Raw genomic sequence first — 24,600 nt, 5'->3', positions numbered from 1 at the left:
TCCTCCTCTTCCTCTTCCTCCTCTTCTTCCTCCTCCTCCTCATTCTTTTGGAAGCTTCTTAAATTACATAGTTGTCACCATTTACCTTGTATTTTAACATTCTTCATATTGAACGGAATGCTTTTCTTTGTATTATTTTTAAAGGAGCATTTTTTTTGTCAAGAATCATGAAAGAAAAGCACATCAGAGTGTTATTTGATGTGTGAGCAAAGGGAAATTGCAGTTTTGAACTTAGATTATTGTATTCATTTTGATTCATGTTTGAGGACAATGCATTTAATCCATGAACCCGTCACAAAGATTACTCCGAAGGTTCAGGTGGCAAGACCTAACTGTGAACATCCCTTCAGAGTGTTCACCCATCCAGCAGTCTCTGAAGTGATTTTATTAATAAATTTGTGTTTTCAAATAGCATTTAAGAAAAGGTGAGGAGGTGCATGCCGCACTTAACAATACTTGGTAAATACCACTCAGCTCTATTTGCTGAATTCTCTCCAATGAATGTGCAGCCATTCTCTTTCACTGTTAAAATGAAAATGATTGACAAAGTGTAATCTTGTTTATGAGAAAAACCTACTGAGCAGCTCAGTGGTTGTTTGAGTAAAATGACCCCTATAGGCCCATAGGGAATGGCACTATTAGGAGGTGTGGCCTTATTGGACAAGGTGTGCCCTTGTTAGAGAAAGCATGTCACTACGGGTGGGCTTTGAGGTCTCAGAAGCTCAAGCCAGGCCTGGTGGCTCTTTCAGTTTTTTTCTGCAGCCTGCAGATCAAGCTGTAGAACTCTCAGTTCCTTCTCAAGCATGATGTCTGCCTGGATACCACCCTGCCTCCTGCCATGATGATAATGGGCTAAACCTCTGAACTGTAAGCCAGCTGTAATAAATATTTTTTTATATAGGAGTTGCTGGGATCATGCTGTCTCTTCACAGCAATGAAACCCTAATTAAGACAGGCTCTTAGATTACAGTCTACATGAAGCCATATTTATTGATGGGGTTCTATGTAAATCTGTGCAGAGTGTACTCTGTTTCTTTCCATGATTCTTAATCTCTGCTGAATTTTCTAAGCTGAAACAGTGCTGTCCTGAAGTTCATCCTATACCATGCAGGAAGATACTGGGTTTGTTTGGTTTTGTACTACCAGATCTTACCATTAGAAGGAAGGATAAAGGCAAAGAGTTTGACTTTGCCCCCTTTGTGATAATATATAGTAGTGTTGTGTGTCTGCATTTGACATGTGCTTCAGAAGGGGAAGAGAGGGGACTGGAGAGATGGCTCAGCAGCTAAGAGCACCAAATTCTCTTCCAGAGGTCATGAGTTTAATTCCCAGAAACCAAATGGTGGCTCACAACCATCTGTATTGGGGCCTGGTATGTCAGAAGACGGATACATATACATAAAATAAATAAATAAAACTTAAAAAAAGATTTAAAAAAAAGAAAGGGAAGAGAAGTATTGAATTACTGGTTTTAAACCTTTGAGTAAAGAATACAACTGAATTAATTTATTTACCATTTGTATCTAACTAATAAAAGTTGAGGTCTAATTTTAACATTTGTAGCACATGATTTCTTTTGACTACCTGTAGATATGTATGTGTGAAGTTTATTCTAATAAACACTATTGAAGGAAATTTTCCTGAAGGATCACAGTCCCTTTAAATGTATAGAAACATATATATGATAAAGTATAGGTTTCAAAGCCACCCTCATCCATTAAAATCATCTGAAAATTTTAACAAATAAAACCTTTTATGATAAAAGAAAATCCATTTCCTGCAAAATGGTTTTATGATAGAAAAACTCAATTCTACATGGACATGTAAAACATGTTACCAATAAGTATATTGTATAATCTCGTTGTCTATATTTGCTACTTTTCTATTGCTGTAGTACAACACTGTAATGAAAAGCCACCTGTGGAAGACACAGTACATATGGATTAGAGTCCATCATGGAGGGAAAGCCGGACAGCAGTAGCAGACATGGCAGCAGGAGCAGGGGAAATGAGGAATTGCTGTAAACTCTCAAAGCATAAACCATCCCTCCACCCCCAGTGACATACTGCCACCAGCAAGGACACACCTCTGGAAGGTTCTCTGCCACACCTGCCCCCAAAAGCACACCAACTGGTGACCAAGTATTCAAATATCTGATTCTATAGAAATTGCTACTCCTTTTCCCCCAAAGGATTGTGGACATATTATAATACAAAATATGTTTAGTCAGCTTCAAAAGTCCCTGAAGTTTTTCTCAATACTGCTTAAAAGTTCAGAGTCTCTCAAGACTCAGGATAATCTCTTAACTGTAACCACTGATGAAATTAAAAAGCAAATCTTATACTTAACACATAAAATGACAATGAATACATTTTACTATTCCAAAAGGGTGCGGTAAAGACATAGTGAGGAAATGCTGGCCTGGGGCAGGCCTGGAGCCGTCGTCTAGAGCGCTCCTGGGACTCCTGGTTGGTAGGAGAGGGCTCGGGCTCAGCCTCTACCTTTGCTGCCTGCAGTAGTATTTGGCACATAGCAGTGAACTGAAGTCTCTACCATGAACCGCTTATTATATAAAGAAGTTTCTTAACTGTTTCTCACAGAATTAGAGATATTCTTGGTTTTGATTGTATGTCAGAGATTGACTGAAAATATTCTTGTTAAATCATACATTTTTCAAAAGGAAAGGTGTATAAGTATTTTGTCTTCATTTCTTTTTCTAACCATTATCTTTCCCATAGCTACAAACATATGTAATAATTAATTATATTTCAGAACTTTGTGAATATACTTATAAATACCCTGTTCTCTATTGTTATGTGAATCACATCTATCTTTTTTTTTATTAACTTGAATATTTCTTATGTACATTTCGACTGTTATTCCCTTTCCCGGTTTCCGGGCAAACATCCCTCTCCCTCCCCCCTTCCTTATGGGTGTTCCCTTCCCCACCCTCCCCCCATTGCCGCCCTCCCTCCGACAGTCTAGTTCACTGGGGGTTCAGTCTTAGCAGGACCCAGGGCTTCCCCTTCCACTGGTGCTCTTACTAGGATATTCATTGCTACCTATGAGGTCAGAGTCCAGGGTCAGTCCATGTATAGTCTTCAGGTAGTGGCTTAGTCCCTGGAAGCTCTGGTTGCTTGGCATTGTTGTACATATGGGGTCTCGAGCCCCTTCAAGCTCTTCCAGTCCTTTCTCTGATTCCTTCAACTGGGGTCCTATTCTCAGTTCAGTGGTTTGCTGCTGGCATTCGCCTCTGTATTTGCTGTATTCTGGCTGTGTCTCTCAGGAGCGATCTCCATCCGGCTCCTGTCGGTCTGCACTTCTTTGCTTCATCCATCTTGTCTAATTGGGTGGCTGTATATGTATGGGCCACATATGGGGCAGGCTCTGAATGGGTGTCCCTTCAGTCTCTGTTTTAATCTTTGCCTCTCTCTTCCCTGCCAAGGGTATTCTTGTTCCCCTTTTAAAGAAGGAGGAATCACATCTTTCTACATAGTGATCTGTAACATACCCTTTTTGGCTTTGAATTTATGTTAGAGTTTTTTTTTCTATATACTTAATGTAGATGTTCCTTGTGTTTTGTTCTTTAGAAAATACTGTTAAAGTATAACAAATACAAAAAACTACATCAGTGCTAAGTATATACCTTGATGAAATATAGCAGAGCTGAAGTGAGCTCCCAAATTTAGATAGCATGACTACCACTGTCTTCATCAGTACGTGCCCTCCCAACGTTGGCAAGTCTCCTCACACCTAATTATTTAAGTTTCTCTCACTTTTAAAATCATCCTTGTCTGCATGTCTAAGTGCATATCCATGCACCAGGACTTCAGGATGCTCGGAATCAAATTTAGGACTGTATAAAACCATACTAATTCTGTACTCTATCTGTATTTCCTTTCTCCTCTAGTGAATTTTTTTTTATTTTGAAGGACATAGGAGGTACTATTACTAGTAAATCAAATTACTGATGGGAAATAAGGCCCATTGTCTGTTGTTACATCTTCTATTCCTTCCATTAACTAAAATAAAACCCTTAGATAGACCTTATGTAATTTTCTTGTAAATATATTAATTGCATACTTGTGGCAAAAGAGTAAGTACCTTGATTTGAAAGATCAGTGGCAGCATTTGTGAGAGGGGAAGTCCTTATCTGGACTGCTCTTATCAGGATGCATTTTGATATAAATAAGAGAGATCCAGCCAGAGAGAAAATTCAAGACCAGTTTTGCTTGTCACTGGAAATTGTTCTGCTTCCTTAAAGATATATTTGCAGCATGACAGTAAATGTTTTTGAAAGCATATGTAGGTATATACCTTCCTCCCAATTCAGCAATTTAAGACCGTTTTGTAATCACATAGCTAAGTGTCGTGTTTGTCCTTACCCATTGAATAAAGTAACTAATTGAACATGAGAAAAATCAACTATGTTTTTAAGAGTTATGTTAATCGCCAAGGAAGTACTGGCAGGAGCCTGCTGGGAGGGGCCCTAACTGGGAGGTGGAAAGGAAGTGGCACAAGTGTGTCTCACAAGATTAGCCTCTAAGCAATTCAGCCATGATTGATGACTGAGAGAGAAGGACCTAGCTAACTGGGGTGGTGGCATCCCAGGGTTGGTGGTCTTGAGTTGTATAAGACAGAAGGCTGAGCAAGTCATGGGAGCAAGTCGGTAAGCAGTGCTCCTCCAAGGAGTCTGCTCGGTTCTTGCATGCTGGCTCCTGCCTTGAGCTCTGGCTCTGACATCCAGGGTGATGAATATAAGCTAAGGGCTCCAACTGCATATGTAGCAGAGAATAGCCTTGTTGGGGCACCAGTGGAAGGGGAAGCCCTTGGTCCTGCCAAGGCTGGACCCCAGTGCAGGGGATTGTCAGGAGGGGGGTAAGGGGCTGAATGGGGGAACACCAGTTAGGGGGGGTGCTTATGGGAAACCAGGAAAGGAATAACATTAATAACATTTAATATAAGTAAAGAAATATATCTAATAAAAAATTAAATTAAATTTTAAAAAAGGGAATAAACCCTTTCCTCCCATGATGCTTTACATTGTGGTGTCTATCACAGCAATAGAACTCTGATGTAGATCTAGGCCTGCGTTTAATGTTGCATTTAGAGAACACAGTCTTTTTTTTTTTTTTTTTTTTATTATTAACTTGAGTATTTCTTATTTACATTTCGAGTGTTATTCCCTTTCCTGGTTTCCGGGCAAACATCTCCCTTCCCCTCCCCTTCTTTATGGGTGTTCCCCTCCCCATCCTTCCCCCATTGCCGCCCTCCCCCCAACAATCTAGTTCACTGGGGGTTCAGTCTTAGCAGGACCCAGGGCTTCCCCTTCCACTGGTGCTCTTACTAGGATATTCATTGCTTCCTATGAGGTCAGAGTCCAGGGTCAGTCCATGTATAGTCTTTAGGTAGTGGCTTAGTCCCTGGAAGCTCTGGTTGCTTGGCATTGTTGTTCATAAGGGGTCTCGAGCCCCTTCGAGCTCTTCCAGTTCTTTCTCTGATTCCTTCAATGGGGGTCCTATTCTCAGTTCAGTGGTTTGCTGCTGGCATTCGCCTCTGTATTTGCTGTATTCTGGCTGTGTCTCTCAGGAGAGATCTACATCCAGCTCCTGTCAGCCTGCACTTCTTTGCTTCATCCATCTTGTCTAATTGGATAGCTATATATGTATGGGCCACATGTGGGGCAGGCTCTGAATGGGTGTTCCTTCTGTGTCTGTTTTAATCTTTGCCTCTCTATTCCCTGCCAAGGGTATTCTTGTTCCCCTTTTAAAGAAGGAGTGAAGCATTCACATTTTGATCATCCGTCTTGGGTTTCATTTGTTCTGTGCATCTAGGGTAATTCAAGCATTTGGGCTAATAGTCACTTTTCAATGAGTGCATACCATGTATGTTTTCCTGTGATTGGGTTACCTCACTCAGGATGATATTTTCCAGTTCCAACCATTTGCCTATAAATTTCATAAAGTCATTGTTTTTGATAGCTGAGTAATATTCCATTGTGTAGATGTACCACATTTTCTGTATCCATTCCTCTGTTGAAGGGCATCTGGGTTCTTTCCAGCTTCTGGCTATTATAAATAAGGCTGCTATGAACATAGTGGAGCATGTGTCTTTTTTATATGTTGGGGCATCTTTTGGGTATATGCCCAATAGCTGGATCCTCAGGCAGTTCAATGTCCAATTTTCTGAGGAACCTCCAGACTGATTTCCAGAATGGTTGTACCAGTCTGCAATCCCACCAACAATGGAGGAGTGTTCCTCTTTCTCCACATCCTCGCCAGCATCTGCTGTCACCTGAGTTTTGATCTTAGCCATTCTCACTGGTGTGAGGTGAAATCTCAGGGTTGTTTTGATTTGCATTTCCTTATGACTAAAGATGTTGAACATTTCTTTAGGTGTTTTCAGCCATTCTTGGTATTCCCCAGCTGTGAATTCTTTGTTTAGCTCTGAACCCTATTTTGTAATAGGGTTATTTGTCTCCCTGCAGTAACTTCTTGAGTTCTTTGTATATTTTGGATATAAGGCCTCTATCTGTTGTAGGACTGGTAAAGATCTTTTCCCAATCTGTTGGTTGCCGTTTTGTCCTAACCACAGTGTCCTTTGCCTTACAGAAGCTTTGCAGTTTTATGAGATCCCATTTGTCGATTCTTGATCTCAGAGCATAAGCCATTGGTGTTTTGTTCAGGAAATTTTTTCCAGTGCCCATGTGTTCCAGATGCTGCCCTAGTTTTTCTTCTATTAGTTTGAGTGTATCTGATTTGATGTGGAGGTCCTTGATCCACTTGGACTTAAGCTTTGTACAGGGTGATAAGCATGGATCGATCTGCATTCTTCTACATGTTGACCTCCAGTTGAACCAGCACCATTTGCTGAAAATGCTATCTTTTTTCCATTGAATGGTTTTGGCTCCTTTGTCAAAAATCAAGTGCCCATAGGTGTGTGGGTTCATTTCTGGGTCTTCAATTCTGTTCCATTGGTCTATCTGTCTGTCTCTGTACCAATACCATGCAGTTTTTATCACTATTGCTCTGTAATACTGCTTGAGTTCAGGATTGTGATTCCCCTGAAGTCTTTTTTTTATTGTTGAGGATAGTTTTAGCTATCCTGGGTTTTTGTTATTCCAGATGAATTTGCAAATTGTTCTGTCTAACTCTTTGAAGAAATGGATTGGTATTTTGAGGGGGATTGCATTGAATCTGTAGATCACTTTTGGTAAAATGGCCATTTTTACTATATTAATCCTGCCAATCCATGAGCATGGGAGATCTTTCCATCTTCTGAGGTCTTCTTCAATTTCTTTCTTCAGAGTCTTGAAGTTCTTATTGTACAAATCTTTTACTTGCTTGGTTAAAGTCACACCGAGGTACTTTATATTATTTGGGTCTATTATGAAGGGTGTCGTTTCCCTAATTTCTTTCTCAGCTTGTTTCTCTTTTGTGTAGAGGAAGGCTACTGATTTATTTGAGTTAAGAACACAGGCTACTCTTATCAGTGAACAAAACTTAGTATGCCAACTTCACTACCCGAAGCATGTTTTCCATTTCTAATTTTCCTTTTTTTTCCCCCATTACACTAATAGATAACAAGGCTTGAGGAAAGCAGTGGTGTAAAAACCTGATCAAATGAATCTACAATATATATTCTTAAAAGCATGTAGAAGTATATGCAGACCTTCCGTCCAGTTCAGCCATTTAAGACCTTTCTGCTGTCACAAAGCTTAGTGTCCTGTGAGTATTCATCAAACCCTGTGATATCTTCTAAAGAGATTATCACCAAGACCACTGTTTTACTGGCCCTCTGGTCTAATAATACATCTACTGAACTAGAAAACCTAATTACAGAAGAAAGGGTTTATGTCAAAACAGGTAATGAATGAAAACATTGTTAATTGTGAAGGATGAAAAGCGATGCACAATCGAATTAAAGTTATGTCAAGGGACGTAATCCAGAGTCCCAGCTTAGATATCTCTTATCAATCTGGGGGCTAACCCTCCCTAGCAGGTGGTAAGAAAATTCTGGACCTTTATTCCACCAAAAAGGGGAGTCGACATGAAGGTGCCACCTGAAGTAGCAGTGCTGCCAGCCGTCTGCATGCCTCACTGTGGTCACTCAGAACCTTCGGTTCTCACGAAGTTCTGGGGTGGCTTAGTTACTGCTTTGATCATTTCAGTGCTAACAGCTATTCCTAATGAACTGTGTATTTGTCAATGTTCAATAGTAGAAGCTTTGCACTCTGAGTATGAGTCAAAAGAGTATTGCTAAGAAATCTACAAGAGCCTCGTAGAAGTCAGGTTCTATTATCTGCATAGCTTAATTATTAAGTAATGAATAAAAAGGTGTTTATCTAAGGCAGTGGTTCTCAGCCTTCCTAATGTTGAGACCCTTTAGTACCGTTCTTCATTTTGTGATGATCTCAACCACAAAATTATTTTGTTGATCCTTCATAACTATACTTTTCTGATTACATAATGTAAAGATCTGATATGCAGGATATCTAATCTGTGATCTATCTATAGGGTTACAATCCAGAGGTTGAAAATCACTGAATTCTAAGGGGTTTAGAAGACCACCCTCAAGGAACATGTATTTGATGTGATATAATCTAATGAATGGGTACTACTGGTAAAAAAATCCATGAAATTATAAAAAATACTTTTATGAAAAATGTATAATATGCCCAAGCAGTATTATATTAAGTATAACATACCTGTTAGGACTTAGAGGCAGAGGACCTTGGTGGGTCAGAATGCTGCAACAGAGATCATGTTGTGGGGAGGGAAGGGGGAAAGGCTATCTCAGAGTGGAGGCATGAGAGATACAGACAGGCAGGCAGACAGATAGAGCAAGGGAAATAGAATGAGAGAGAAGAAGAAAACAGAGCAATCTGCAATGGCAGGGACCTCTGCAGGAACAGGGCCAGATGACTTGGCTTCTGGCACTGCGTCCCTAAGGTCAGGTTTGGGAAGCACCTGATTTCTAGTAATACCATATAACCATCTTTAAAACATTTTTTAAATGTCCAAATTGTATAAACTTCTTTAGGTTAATATAAGAATAGCACATGCTATAGTTTGGTCAATGTGTTTTAATGATACTTAGGGGCTTTTGATTGTAGTGCACACACATACAAAGTAAAATGATTTTAAAATAACAGTAATCATCTTAGGATAGCAATGCCTCTACCTGTGTAATATCTGACAGTACACTCCCCCTCCTGCCTTTGTGATTATGTAGATCAAACCCATAAACACCTTGTACATGGTGGGCAGGCCCTCTAGTACCCAGCTGGACCATCAGCCCCATCTGCTTTATTTCTAAGAATCCATCTGTTTTATTCTATACATGTCTAAAGTTCAAAAAGTAATTTTAAGTAAATGTACAAGTTCAGTTGTTATCAGATCTAAATTTAGAACCCACCAAAATTTCTTGCCTGCTCACTATCAATATAATTCTTTCAAATTCTATTTTTTTTCTTCCCAAGCCCAACCACCAAAAAGAAAAGTTATTTTTATTTTTATATGTTTTCATGTTTCGGCTTCTTACTAATGAAATTCTGCAATATAAGACCTAGTAGGACTGGCTCCTTAAGAATAATGTTTGCAAGTTTTACCCATATTATATCATGTGTCATTTCTGAGTATTTGTGTGTCTATATAATATTCTGTTACAGAGATATTTTATACTACATATTACTAAGCTCTTCTGTCCATGAACATTGTGTTCTTCTTACTTGAGGGCGAGTGTGAATACTCTTCCTGTGAACATTTATGCAAGTTTTCTGTTACCATGTGTTTGCATTTCCCTTGACTATATGCTTAGGAATAGAATTTCTGTATCATGATGCCTTATATATCTAATTTTGAGGAACTGCCAAATTGACTGCCAGAGTAATTTTTACCGTTTTAGTTTCCTACCAGCTTTCAAGGAGGCTTCTTGTTTTTATATATTATTAACATGTGGTGTTTCCTCTTTCTTTCTATAGCTCTCTTGTGGATATAATTGCATTTCATGCCATTATTCTATACATTTCTAGTAACTAATGATGTTGTCATCTCATATACTTAGTGAATGATGAGAGTTCAGATCGTTTGAGTGTATATGCACATGTGTGTAGGATCAACCCCAGGGTCTAAGCCATGCTAGGCAAATGTTCTACCACTAAGCCTTCTCTGCAGCCCCTTCTGCCATTTTGGAATTGTTGTATAAGCTGTATAACACATTCTGAATATAATTCCCTTATAAAATTTGTGATTTTTCAAGTATGTTCTCATACTCTGCTGTGGTGTTTTTTTTTTTCCTCCACTCTCTAATGTTAACCTTTAAAGGAGAAAATGTGTTCATTTTGGTATAGTTCAGTGCATTAACTTTTGTAAATCAATTCTTTGATAGTGTACATAGTTATGTAGTCTATCTTTCCCTTTAAAAGCTTCATACCTTTAGCCTTTCTGATTGTGATCCTTCTTCTTACTCACTTTTATCTGAACTTTTCTTTATCTCTGTTGTTTTGTCACAGAGGTCCTTGCCAGTGCAGAGGCCCAGCCTGAGTTTATATATCACAATTGAATCAATCAGTAGTAATGGACAAAATACATGTGAAAGATTTTAATAAGCCTTACTATGATATTTACTATTAATATGTGTTATAAATCCACTGTGTTTAATTATGCGTTTGACAAAAAAAAAAAAAAAAAAAAAAAAAAAAAAAGGTGTGTGAAACCTAATTCTGTGAAACAAAAACATTTAAGCAAAAGCCATGCTTTCTGAATGGAGAGGCTCCACCTGATTGGCCTAGGTGCTCAGAATTTCATAGCAGCAAGGTGTCCTTAAGAGAGTTGTTCTGGTGCATGGCAGCTCACAGCACCATGAAACTGCGTCATTTTTGGTGGTGGTGTTGTGGTTGTTATTCTTAGATACATATTGTCAGTTGTCAAACTGAGTTGATCAAAGCAACCATTGAACCACGTGCTTTTTAAGGAGCGTTAAATCCAAATTCTTATTTTGTTGTTCAAACAACATGTTGTGACCATGCTTGTTATAAATCTCTACCAAAGTAAGATAATCTTCTTCAGAGAGCACTTGTGGTTATAGAATTGTATTTTCTGTAAATCTGTTAAGATCATTTTGCCTGCACTGCTGGGATGTGTCACATGTCTGTGACAAGTTCTCTAAGCAGTGCTTGATTCATTGTCCTGACCCTGTTCAGGATTTTCTCATGCAAGGTTATAAGATGACTGGTCTAGAAATTTCTTTTATAGTAGTGACAGACGTGGGTAATATGGCTTCATAACACAAGCTTCACAGTGTTTCCTCTTTTTCTGCTGTCCAAAAACATTTCTGTGTTATTAGTATTAATTCTTCTTTAATGTTTTGACATGTATATTACTTAAGCCATCTGAACATAGACATCTCCTTAGAGAAAAATTTTTATGAGAGATTCTTTTGCTTTTCTAGATTAGATTTCAGCTTCATCAAATCTTATGTCATTAGATAAACTGAGTTTGTCTTTAAATGTTCAATGTCATAGGGATAAGCCTGGTATATAGTGAGGGCCTGCGTGGCCAAGACTACATAGTGAAGTCCTGTGTGAAACAAACGTGACAGAAGACGCCCGCTGTGGGTGTGTTCCCCTCTGCCTGCTCTGTAGAAGCCCCTTTGCTTTTGCTTTCATGAAATAGCTCTTAGTTTCAGATGCCATGCCGTCCAGGGTAAGCTTCTGGAATTGTTGACCAAGCAGGCTTTCTGTCAGGGTCTCCTGCTCTATTCCTTCCTCAGCTTGGCTTCTGCTCTGCATCAACCTTGGAACAATTCTGCAATTGAGCTTTTGTTTATTGATTTCTACTGGACTCAAATTTATGTAGTCAGCTTTCTATTTATCTGAATTATAAAAGGTATTTGATATAATTTTCCTCTTTCTTGACATTTTATTAATTGGCTCCCATTGTTATATTTGATAACTAACTAGTTAAATGTTACTTTCTTTCAGACTTGCCCAGTGGTTAGTGTACATTGACTATATTTCCTTCCTGGACATGTTGTATTACCTTGCATTCTAATCTCCACATGTATCTATCTTTCTAATGTATTGTTTTTGTTTATATAGCATTTACGTATATTGCCTCCCCTCTCCCTCTCACTGTACTCTGTATGCCTTTAATGTACTTGTTTAACTCTGGGATAACTTACTACTGCTTCTATAACTCACTTTAATATACTTCAATTTAGCTTTGCTGGTGATAAATTCTTTTCCTCTGACTAATTTTTCTTTCACTTGGAATCCATTTTCATGATACTATGGAGAACACAGCATTTATCATCATTGTCACTATATTTTACCTAACACAAGCCTTGAAATGTTTTGACTCATCTGCCTCATGATTTATATATTTTTAATTGTTTATACTTTAATTATGTGTTTATATCTGTTTTATGAAGGGAAGGGAATTGTTGTATGCTTGTGTGTTTCCTTGTTCACTAGCTTGCTTGTTTGTGACAATGTTTTGCTAACTGGATCAAGCAAGTTTGAATTCACAGTCATACTCCCTGGTCCTGGGATTAAAGGCACGCACCACATGACTTTGTTTTCAATCTCACTAGTTGTTCATTATTATTGCTATTTTTGCTACCAGTTTTATCAGACACTATTTAGGTATCCTAAAGGTTCATCGCGAACTTCGCTTATCATTTCTTGTAGCATTTCAGATCTTCCTTCTGATTGAAGTCCCTGACCTGCCTCTTAATGTCTTCTACTGAGTCTGCACAAGACAAGTACACAGAGGTCTTCTTCGTTTGTTTTTTCTGTTCTATAGCATTTATTTATTTATTTATCATAGATGTTCTATATCTTTGACACATTCATAATAAGTCATGTCAGCTGATTAACTCACTGGGGCCTTTGCCAGCCTCACACTCTTACATGCTGTGCAGAGGATATTTTAGATACGATGTAGTCACATCCTTAGAAAACTTTAAGCAGTGTGGCTATTTCTAGCTTTAAAATGTTAAACAGGAAAGACATAAGAAGCACATCTGTGATTGACATTGGTGATGGCTTACATTGATGACTTAGAGTAGGTTTTCTAAAGAAAATGTTTGCATCCAAAACTTAAAACATAGTTATAATGGTGTTTCACAAAGCCCAGTTTTATAAAGGTCTTAAAGAGCAATTACAACAAAAGATTTAAATACTAATTAGATTGGAAATCACTGATTTCATTTTATTTCTTTGTTGGCGCGAGTTTTTTTTAAAAAAAAAATCTTATCAGAGTGCATTTCTCACCTGCCTTGAGCAGGTGTAATTAGACACAAGCAAATTTAACGGAGCCAGTGTGCTCTGGGGCCATTCAGCTGGGCTTTGTAATTGCATTTTTTTTTTAAGTATGAAGGTTGTCTAACATATCAACTTATCAACTATTAAAAAAAAAAGTAGAAGTCAAGGGTCCTTGTTTATCATAGGTAAATTAACACATCCATTTGCATTGCCACATAACAGACTGCAGACAGGAAGGAGTGAGCACTGCTAATAGTATGGAACGTCCCTTCTGCATTCATCAGCACCGCCACGATGCCAAACTACTTCTGTCTTTCCTACTTTATTTTCTCCCACTGAGAAAGTTTCACTTGAGCAACAACATACTTGAACCGGTTTGGAATTTTTGAACATATTTGAACTATCATTTGTGATAATTTTCATTTCCAAATTAAAAAGGCTAAGTGACTCTTAGACTGTACTCCAAAATAAAATTTTAATTCCTAACCCTTTACCGATGGAAATGAGGCTTTGGCCTGTTTGTTTATTTTTCTCCAATGACCTCAAACTCTTAAGTGATTATTTTGATATTATAGTTGTAACTCATCAAAATTATATTTAAGAAAATATTTCAAATTCCATTCTCATATTTTTGGTTGTGAGCCTAGACTTTGTCAAGCCATCTCTTCAGACCTCAGAGTTTATTCTATTGCTACTTAAAGTAGAACATAATGTGCTTATATTTTTCAGGGACATACCTGTTATGTCATGCCAGACTGTATACCTTAGAGATATAAAACCAAGGATCTCAGTTACTTAAGTAAATGTACGTAATAATATGAACTAATAAGAAGTCAACATCAACTTGTTAGAAGAAAGGCCTCATGATAATTAACATCATTCTTTCTTTACCTAACCCTCCTTACCCTTTTAGCCAGTTATTTGAATGTGTGCTTGAATCTCATGCTCTTTACATTTGCAGGTAGCTTAGAGATTATTCAAATTGATAATATTTTTAATAATAGAATCAGTACTGATTCATTTCAACTGGATAAATATGCCTACTGCATCCCACCAGGAAAAATGCAGCAGGAATATCTATATGGTATAAAATAGATGCTGTTAATTGCTAGCCCTTGAAAAACATCCTTAGCAAGTTTTGCATTCTGTTTCATTTGTGTCGGCTGTACCTTGAAGTGGCAGAGCAGCTAAGCAGATTGTCAGGGTGGAATTCATAAGTCAATACCGAGTATTGTGTTTTGCAAGTAATAAATAGTTCCCTTTACAATTACTGTTCTAGTAAATGTAGGGGCAAGATGGCATAAAGAGTTGGGTATTTGCAGAAAATATTAATGTAAAAACACAACCTAAACACAGAGACAAGAATGCTTTAACAATAGAAATTTCCAGAACGTAAAATAGTTAAAGTACTTTGTTGTATTTCCTACCATGACTTCCACTTACTTTTTTAAGAAGTATGAATACTTTGAACTTGGCCCAGAGAAACAACTGTAATTCAGCGAGCAGAGTGACCAGAACATGGAAGGCTGGCAGTGCTGTGTGAGCACTGTTTAAGGAGTTAGCTCTTTAGCCTGCGATGGAGGCTGCAGGTTATTGCACCAAAGGGAATAGGTATTTTCAGTAGCGATCTGCAAGATTTGAAAGACTGCTAGTGCTTTTTGTGACTTCACAGGAGTGCGCTTAAGAGCAAGAAAAGTTACAGGTGAAAGGAGGCACAGTGTGGTCTGGGGCTAACATCTGGTGCTGCCGTGTAATGGCATAGGAGGTGCCCAGGTCTTCTACTTCTGACCCTTGCTCCTTCCTTATAGAATGGGCTCTGTGCCAAGACAGAAAAGGTAATAGAGGTTGGAATGCTGAAGGATGGAGACTGGCTCCCTTTCGTAACTTTTGAGTAATATACTACTAGCTTCGGAAGTAGTTTGTTCTACAGAAGACTTTTAAAAAAAAAAAAAAAAACCTGGTATTGGGCAAATAAGTATGCACTATTTAGTAAATAAACTGTCCAAGACTGACCCCACTGAAGATGACAGTCGTAACTGAATATGGCAAATCAGTCTAACAGTACTAACGGCAACTCTTGTTAGTTCTCTTTCAAATCTGTTGGTTATGCTCAACATGCTGATAAGAAACTTATTGTGAATTGCCACTTTCAGACTTCCATTTCATGAATATTAACTTTGTTCTATCTTTTTAATCCCTCATTTGCCTGTTGGGCTTTTGTTTACTTTCTTAATTTCGGAGCTCTGCTTCCTTCCCTGCTATCACCATTCCTCTGGTGTGGATCTTCATATCCTACCAGGAAGGAAACCTGTGCTACTGGTGACCTGCATTTTCTTTCTTCAGACTTTGAACATAGACTCACTTAAGTCTCTCACCCTTTTGGCCATCATTATCAGATGCCCATGACCCACTGCTAGGGAACAAAAGAGAAATTGTCCCTGAAACTTTGTTTCCCTTACTTAGCAAGTTTGACAATTAATGGCAGAAGTTTCTCCTGTGGCCTCTCTTCCTGAAGATTGTGCTTATTTATTTCCCCCAACAGTCTCATGTGACCTTGTTAAAAGCTTCATGTAATTCCCAAATAAATTACATTTACTGTTTTGCTTCTATCTAGTATTTTATTGACATTTCCTGATAAGTTTAATAGGATGGAGAGAAACAGTGTTCTCTTTATAGACTCAGTGGGCGATTTGACCTCAGCCAGTTAACCTTATCCCGATGTAGAAGGAAGCTATTCTTAATTAGACTCTATCAGTTTCTCCATTATCAACACAAGAGCTTCTCATATATACCTCTATAAATCTTAATTTCATTGTTGTTCTTTCCTAAAAAAGGCTTCATATTAGCAAAGCAGCACTGCTTAGAAACAGTTGCTGATTTTCAGATGCTCAGGGTGTCACACTTTATTTCCTTCAGAAACTCTCAGCTGAACGCCATCTGGCCAGGGTGATTTATTGCCATGGAATTTCTCAAGTTGCTCTCTTCTTTCCCCCTAGGAGATTGATTTTGCCACCGCACCACTGGTTATTCTCAAAGTGCCCTTGGAGTAGTCCTTTCCCCCCAAGTTATTGATACAGGTCCTTGCGACTCAGGACCCAGCGAAGTGCCCTGCCCCTGTGCACCTCCTGTTTGAGTCCTCTTAGCTGAGGAGCCCAGCACCTCCACTCATGCTGCCTGTTCATCCTCCTGTTACTTTGTCCCTTTCATACTCAGAGTCTTCATTTCCCAGCAGTAAATCTCTGGTATTTTATTTCTTAAATACCATATTATAAGATGATCTAGACACTTTCAACAAATTTATGAACAGTTTTATGGAGCTGTTTTCAGTTTTCCTTTTGGCTATGCCCAGATTTCTCTTTTGACTTTTCAGATAATGTCATGGTGCATAATATCTCGTAGTTACGGTCCTCTTTCTTTTAAGTAGCGAGATGTTTTTTAACCCTTTGCTTCTCTCAGAAGGTTGCTAAGTAGGATTTCCTTTCCAAATTTAATGCATAATTGTTAAAGTCTCACCCTGTGCTTCCACAATAGAGATGCCCATACTAATTAGAACATGTGCTTTAACTGCGTAGCCTTCCCAGTGGCTGGCTTCTACTCCCACACAAGCACACTGTGGTGTTCTATACACTACCTTCATCTGATTCTGCCTCTAACTGCTGCCCAGACAAGCCACGCCAAGGCACGTTAATTATTGCTCTCTCTCAGTGTCCTCTTCTGTCATTCACTTGATAATAATGGACATAATTAAAATCCTGCATTGTAATAGCCTTCCTAGAGAGAATGCTGAACAGCAAAGGTTAACAGCAATTTACGTTATTCTTTTATATTCTACAGTTAACAATTTTTATACCTGAACTTGGTTCAAATAATTATTTCGTTAAAAAGATTGCTTAATATGATTTAAAGTATAGTTAATTTTGATTTAAATAATATCTGTCTTCATTTAGAGTAATTTAGTACAGGTTTTTTAAGCTTCAAAGTTTTACCATACCCAATTGTCTCATAAATTATTTACCATTTTTTACTTATGAAATAAAATCAAGGAATAGACCTCAACTTTTAAGTATATTTAATAGACTTTTCAGTTTGAAATACAAATGCAACTAGTCATACAACTGAGTAGTCCTGAACAGAAGCATTCTTTTCTTGCTTTATAAATAGTTATAGGTTATAACAGTAGAGAAAAAGAATGCTGATCTGGTTTATTTTAATACTAGCATATTGTTTCTTCAATTAAGGCAGGGTATCATAACAAAAGTTAGCCCTGGAATATCTCATTCTGACATGAATAAGTTCTTTGATTTTTTTAATAAATTGATATCCCATTCCCAAAACACTTTGCACTTATATCTTCAAATATATAATATGAATATCTATCTTACTGTATGTGTGTATATAAGGATATTTGTATACCGATATGTAAATTTCAAACTGTGGTACCCTCTCATAATGCACTATTTTTCAGTATGATGTCGTCATTTAAAAAAATCATATAGACCAATAGGATAGAATAGGAAACAAAGAACCCTGAAGTAAATCTAATCCTCTCTTCTGCACTTCTGCAAGTGTACCAATAACATAAGACAAAGGATAATCAATGCTGGAAAGGGAGAAAGACAAATCCTGCACATCTCATTTATAGAATCTAAAAGTGTGAAAGAGTACAGAGCAGCTGAGGAGGAGGGGCCCTACAAGATGAATGAATTCTGGAGCGCTGTGTGTGTAGGACTGTCACTGTAGCTGATCGTACTATGTTGTGAACTTTTGCATTCTATTAGCTTTCAGTTTTTATTTTGGTAATTTTTTATATTATTTTCAACTGACCTATAAATATTGTGTAGATTTATAGACTACACAGGCTAAGTCTTTACTTTTCAGAAGGGCAGTTTGAAAGTGACCTTGCTCCTTAGGCTGGTCCAAAACTCAGACTATGGCTGAGACTAGCCTCAGATTGTGCTGTTCCTTCTTGCTTTAGCCACTGAAGTACAGGATTACAGTCACAGACCCGCATCCCTGTTCAGAAGTGGTTTTTACCATTTTGGAAAACAGTAAGTGGGGGTCAGAATCTGTAGGGCAATGGTGGCGCTTGCCTAGCAGCAGGAGAGCCTGGTTTCAGTCCCCACTGCCCATTCCCAGAATAAATAGTAGTTATGTAAGGTGATAGAAAGTTAATTAGCTTCAATATGATGAATTCTTTGAAATGTCTACATACGTGAAAGGACTAAGTTGAATACTTTAAGTATACGTGATATTAAGCTGTCAAATATAATTTAATAAATTTGGCAAGGAGGGAGGAGAAAAATAACTCCATCAGATTTGCATTTTACACAGTTCAGTCTTCCTGTCATTAAAATGTCTGCTCCTCGGGCTCTTTGCTGTATTTTTGACTCACATTGAGTGTTGTCCTACAGTCAGTTCATCTCACAGCTTCTGTTTCTATTTCCGTATCTGCCGTCCAGACCTCTCTGCTGGGCTCTGACCCCATTTTCTTCACTGCCAATTAGAGTCTCTTCTCTGGAAATGCAACACACTTCTAGAATGATAGTTGCCATTTATTTTCCTTCCATATTTTGCCTATGTTTTGTTGTCTTGCACCTAAAACAATGGTAGTGGGCACTGTTATCTTTTAACTTGTCCCGAAATAAAAAGCTCAGAATCATCTGGACCTTTTTTCTCTCGTATGTTCCTAGCTTTACAAGTGCTGTCTGTATCATACCTAGTATGCATTGCTCTCAACTCTGTTCCATTCCACTCTTGCTAATGCTTTTGTTCAAGTACAGCCTGTCTGTTTACACCTGAGCAGCGGCCTGTTACTCATTTGCCATGCCACCTCCAACCGTGTGTCCAGTAGAGGAAGAAGACTGAGGAGACTGCCCTTTCTAAATTTCAAACTGGATCCAAGGTCAAATTGGACCACACACAGCTCTGCAAGAATTCATCAGACTTCGTAGCTATAAACTCTTACAGTAAAAACAACTCATAAGGACCCCATTCTTTTTTTGCATCTTTATTCTTAGCTCTTTGCTTTCTCACAGTCTCTGAATTTACTAGGCTTGCAGGTTCCAGTAGCCCCACGCTTAAAGGGAATGAGAGCGGGTATTTCTTAAAGAGATATTTCTAACATCCCTCTCTGTTGTACAGATATATTTCACGTTTATTTGTTCTTTTCATGATTTGCACAATAGTTTTAAAGTAGAAAAGAGGAAATTTTGATCCATTGCTAGTAAGTATTGATTATTACAACTGTACAATTATACTCAATGTGATTTAAGTGATTCCATAAGAATGAGTCTACTTTATGATATAAAATCTCAGGCTATAGATTTAAGAAAGAAGGCCCATATCAAAAGACAAGCCTCGACACAGTGACTTAAGAAGGTTAAGCATTTGGTGGCCTAATTAGAAGAATGGAAGGTAAAATGTTGAAATGACATCCTTGCCTGACTATAGGATTTCAAATGTCAGCTCATTCTTATCTTAGATCTCAAAGAACCATCCTTTCTTCCTATCTGTCATTCTTAACAAAACTCATTCCATTTCATTTCCAAAATGTGCAAAAACGTTATAATGCTATAGGGTTTGAACTAAATGTTTCATTTATTTAAAAACAATTAAACCTTGCAATATGGGGTTACTTGTTCTGTTAACTAGTAAGTATTTCAGAATAGCAAGAAATTATGTGGCACATGCACCAAGTATATCTGTGTGCCTGTGTCTGTGTGTGCATGTATGTATGCCTGGGTATATGTGTATAGGTCTGTGTGTGTGTGTGTGTGTATGTGTGTGTGTGTGTGTGTGTGTGTGTGTGTTGTGTGTGTGTGTGCGCGCGCGCGCGCGCGCATGCGCGCACGTGCCTGTGTATGTGTGTATGTGTCTGCATGCATGTGTATGTATCTGTGTATATGGGTGTATAAGTGTGTATGTGTATGTCTGCATGCCTGTGTCTGTGTGTGTATGTAGGTGTAATTGTGTATGTGTGTCTATGTGTGTTGTTAAGATATAATGGATATTCAGTTCCTGCCTGCAATAAATTAAACAAAATTATAGGCTGGCCAAAAATTGCTTCTCGGACTGATTATGCCTTTTCCAATATCGATAGTGATTTTACAGTAAAAGTGTACACTGCTGAAGTTAAGATGGGAGCACAATTCATTTCACTGGACTCTGTAAAACATAGCATTATCAACTCTTTCGTGATGCTTCCCTCATCGTATATCGGGCTGTCCTGAAGAAATAAACCTCCACTTGCCTTCATGACAGGAGATAATAAATTGGCTGATATAATTCAGTTGAGATGTTGAAAACTGCATTGAAAATAATGGGGCATAACATTTTAGGGTTAACATTTATTCATAGATGATGCAATTAAATAAAGCAGGCATTAACTTCAAGGTCAGTCAGTAAAGTAATAAAATTGAATATTTTAATTGAATTGTAATCGTTTCCCATTGATACATGCAACTAAAGTAAAATGGATGTCAGCTCTGCAAATTATAGTTCTTCCTCCTAATTAATTTCTTAATTCTGCATGGAGCTACCCAGTGCCTAGGCCTTGTTGTGGGTTTATTCACCCACCCATCTTCTATCAGGGAATGTCTGTGTGATGTGATTAAACGGTTAGATGTCAGAATTTATAGTCAATCTTTGCCTGTACTTTGGAGAAAATCTTGTTAGTAACTTAAGATCTCATGCCTGTGAATTAAAGCATTCTTGAAATGAAATGACATCCTACATCCCCTGGACTGTCATCTTCTTCGTTAATATTTTATTTCTTTATACCACTATTTATATCAACATTAATAAATGGCTCAGTGAATAAAGTTCTTAGGAGACATGAGTACATTGAGGTGGCATTCCATAACTGGCCATTTGAGGAGATAAAATAAAAAGATTCTGTGAGATTGAAGAGAAGCACAGTTAGTGTATTTTCACGATCTAGACTTCACTAGGAAACAGTCACTAAGTGGGATAAATCTGAAGAAAACTTGTCTCTCAGACGAAGGATGATGAATTGAAGCTTCTGAATAAAGTTTGCATTGAAAGAGCCCATGAGCTATTCTCGTTTCTTCATAATGCTCCCAAGGTGTTTAATGTAATGTAGGTTTACAGAGAGAAACAAAAGGCGAGTAATCAGAGAGATGTTTCACTTACACTGACACTGTGTTGAGTATGGGTACTGTTTCATTTTGCTTTGTTCTGTTCTGTTGCTTAAGAAAGAGAATATTGTACCTTTTAGACCAGGTGCATTAGTAATTAAATAATTACCTAAAATTTTAGTAATTGACTGTATGATGTGAATTTGAATATTACCAGATTTTTGCTATTCATATACTTTTAAATAGTTCCACATCTTAGCATCATTTTAGCATGAACAAAGCTGTATTTCAGGGTTGCTCTTTAGTTACAGTGGATTCTTCTTCCAGGAAAGCAAACAAGTTAAACGAAGAAATGATTCATAGCTTTCAAAATTTGTGTTTAATTTCAACTCAAACATTGACTTGATTATTTTTAGAATTTCTAAAGAAGTCCAATGATAAATTAATTTATTATATTAATCTGATGCTGTATTTCAATTCTCAATTATAAACATTCTTGAATATCAGAATTCTCTATGCATAACATCCAGTTAGAAATTCCTAGAAGGATTAGAGGAGGGAAACCATAATCAGGATATATTGTGTAAGAAAATAATCTATTTTCAATAAAAGAAAATCTTAAACCCAAAATTTAAATTAAAAAAAAGAACAAAGATCTTATCACTGCATATTTATTGCAAACTAGATAGTAACTTTATACATTTAAGGGGATCCATTATACCAGATATTTATTTTTAAAACCATTCTTCGTGATCAAAAGTAAACTATAGACAGATTGTACTTGCAATGATAAAATGTTTCTAAAATAAAAATTTAGAAAACTATGTGAAACTGTAAGAAAATGAAGAATTCAATTATATTGGGTTTTCATTTACATGTTATTAATTATGGAGTCATTGATGCTCTAAAAATTAAGACTTTATTGGGAGCTCTTTTGTATCTGACTATTTTGGTTAATAGGACAGGTGGTCTTCCTTCCACATTCACTACTAATAACACCCTTGTAGGAAAGCCAGACTGATTTAAAGACATCAAAGACATAAAGAGAGTGGCTTAGGCCACTGCCTTCTCAAGGACAGTAGCTTCAATCCCTAGAGGTCCCTGGCTGTTATCCAAGAAATGTTTTCTAAAAACATCCTGAAATGCATCTCATCTAGGTAGTAATCATGAGGTCCCTAATGACTTGTCACTTTCTAACGAACAGAAAAAATGAAGCAAGTGCAGAATGCACTCAGATGGAGTTCTCTTCCAGGCTGCAGGAGCAACCTAAGAAGACATTATTGAGAACAACACATTGGCCTGACATAAGGATTACTATATACAGTGTTTAATGTAGACAGATCTCTGCAGAAAAATACCTACGCTGCCATATTGAATTGAGAAAGTTTAACTTCTAAAATTGGGATATTTATTGGTAAAGAATGGTACTCTATTTAAATAGGCACATTATTTTGAGAGCAGCTATGATTTAATTTCATAATATGAGTGTATGCATATTGAACAATTAACTGAATTAATTTTATAAGTGTAACAGTTTATTCTCTTTTCCATTCTTATTTTATAATTGCATTTGAAATTAAAATAAAATAAGCATAAGACAGAAAAATCACATTATACACTGTCTTTAAATAAAATAAACCACGCCAAATAAGATGCTGAGGTTTTCTATTTCTTTTTTTAATTACTTTTGTTTTGTTTTTTTGTTTTGTTTTGTTTTTTGTTTTTTGTTTTTTTTTTACAATCCAGCCATTGCCCCCTCCAGGTCCACCCTCACACACTTCCTCATCTCATTCTCTCATTCCTCCTCCCCCCTGTCTCCAAGAGAATGTCCCCCCACCCACCAAGCCTCCCCAGTCCCTGGAGCCTCAAGTCTCTTTAGGGTTAGGTGCATCTCCCACTGATTCCAGGCTGGGCAGTCCTCTGCTGTGTATGTGGCGGGGGTTGGGAGTGCTCATATCAGTTGGTGTATGCTGCCTGCTTGGTGCCTCAGTGTCTGAGATCTCAGAGGTGGGTTAGTTGAGACTGCTGGTCTTCCTATGGGGTCACCCTCCTCCTCAGCTTCTTCCAGCCTTTCCCTAATTCAGCCCCAGGAGTCCCCATATGCATTCAACCCAATGGTTGGTTGTAGGTATCCCTGTCTGTCTCAGTCAGCTGCTTGTTGGGACTCTCAGAGGACAGCCATGCCAGGCTCCTGTCTGTAAACACACTATGGCATTGTATTTCCTTTCTTTCAAATTATACTGTTTTCATCTTCTTTACAATTCCCCAGATTGAGAAGTCACACTAAAGGAAGTATCTTTCTACTGACACAACTGTAATAAAGTAAAACTGATTTTTAGGGGCAAGAAAGCAACTATCCCAGGGAAATAGGGAAGTAAATTCTGGAAAAGTAAATTTTTGCTTTAACATCAAAACAACTTACAATACATATACATTGCTTTCCTGGGTGAGGAGGGGTCAAGGGAAGGAAATGTGCTTTTACAGCTCTAAACTGACACCTAGAAAAATCTCACCTTTCTTGACAGGCTTGGATCCTGATAAGCATCTTGGAAAAACCCTGGGTGAAATGGAACCTTATCTTTTAGAGGTAAGAACTCATCTTCCTCTTTAAAATATCAGCATCTAAATGAGGAAAGTGGTACCAAGGCATAGTGATTCAAAGAATGATTTTTGTTTCAGAAAAATTTAGATGCATTCATTTTATGACTGGTGAAAGGTTAAAACTTCATAGTGTGTCTAGAAGTGTGCTTAAAATGAGGTAACACAAGGTGGGAGGAGTTTGTCATTGCAGGAGTGAGTGAGGTCAGAGGGAGGTGCTCTGGGGACCCGTGCTCATGTTCTCCCGGACCACATGCACCGCAGGCTTAGCATGCGCCCCAGTGCTGTGGAGCTGAAGCACCTGCGGCCTGTCTGCCTGTGGCACGGGAGTGGAAACTCCTGGAGGCTATTAAATCTAGTCCTCTTTACAACAATGAATGAACTGGCCAAAAAGCAAAGGGATTATCCCAACATTTCAAATAGCCTCCCTCATCCTAACACTCTCAAGTTCTACGAGTGTTCTACATATTAAAATAATACTTGTTTTCATTATTCCTTTCTGTTATCTCTATTGGATTATATTGGAGATCGGGGGCAGAGTTTGGGTTTGATGCAGCATTGATAACTGAAGCAGTGGTATTGTTAGAATATGAGGGTTTTTGTTGTTGTTGTTGTTTTGGTTTTTTTTGTTTTTTTTTT

General features: G+C 37.8%; 1 protein-coding gene across 1 annotated transcript in view; it reads left to right on the top strand.

Moving 5' to 3' along the window:
* Dph6 (diphthamine biosynthesis 6) overlaps positions 1 to 24,600 on the top strand; it is a 126,495-nt gene that overhangs the window by 89,852 nt on the left and 12,043 nt on the right. The window contains exon 6 of the mRNA XM_032903900.1: positions 23,889 to 23,950. Coding sequence (XP_032759791.1) covers positions 23,889 to 23,950 — 62 coding nt within the window. The remainder of the gene's footprint in view (positions 1 to 23,888; positions 23,951 to 24,600) is intronic.

The sequence above is a fragment of the Rattus rattus genome, chromosome 5 (genome assembly GCF_011064425.1).
Source record: "Rattus rattus isolate New Zealand chromosome 5, Rrattus_CSIRO_v1, whole genome shotgun sequence".
Taxonomy (NCBI): Eukaryota; Metazoa; Chordata; class Mammalia; order Rodentia; family Muridae; genus Rattus; species Rattus rattus.
The sequence above is the reverse complement of the archived record's forward strand: the minus strand, read 5'-3'. Positions and strand labels throughout refer to the sequence as shown.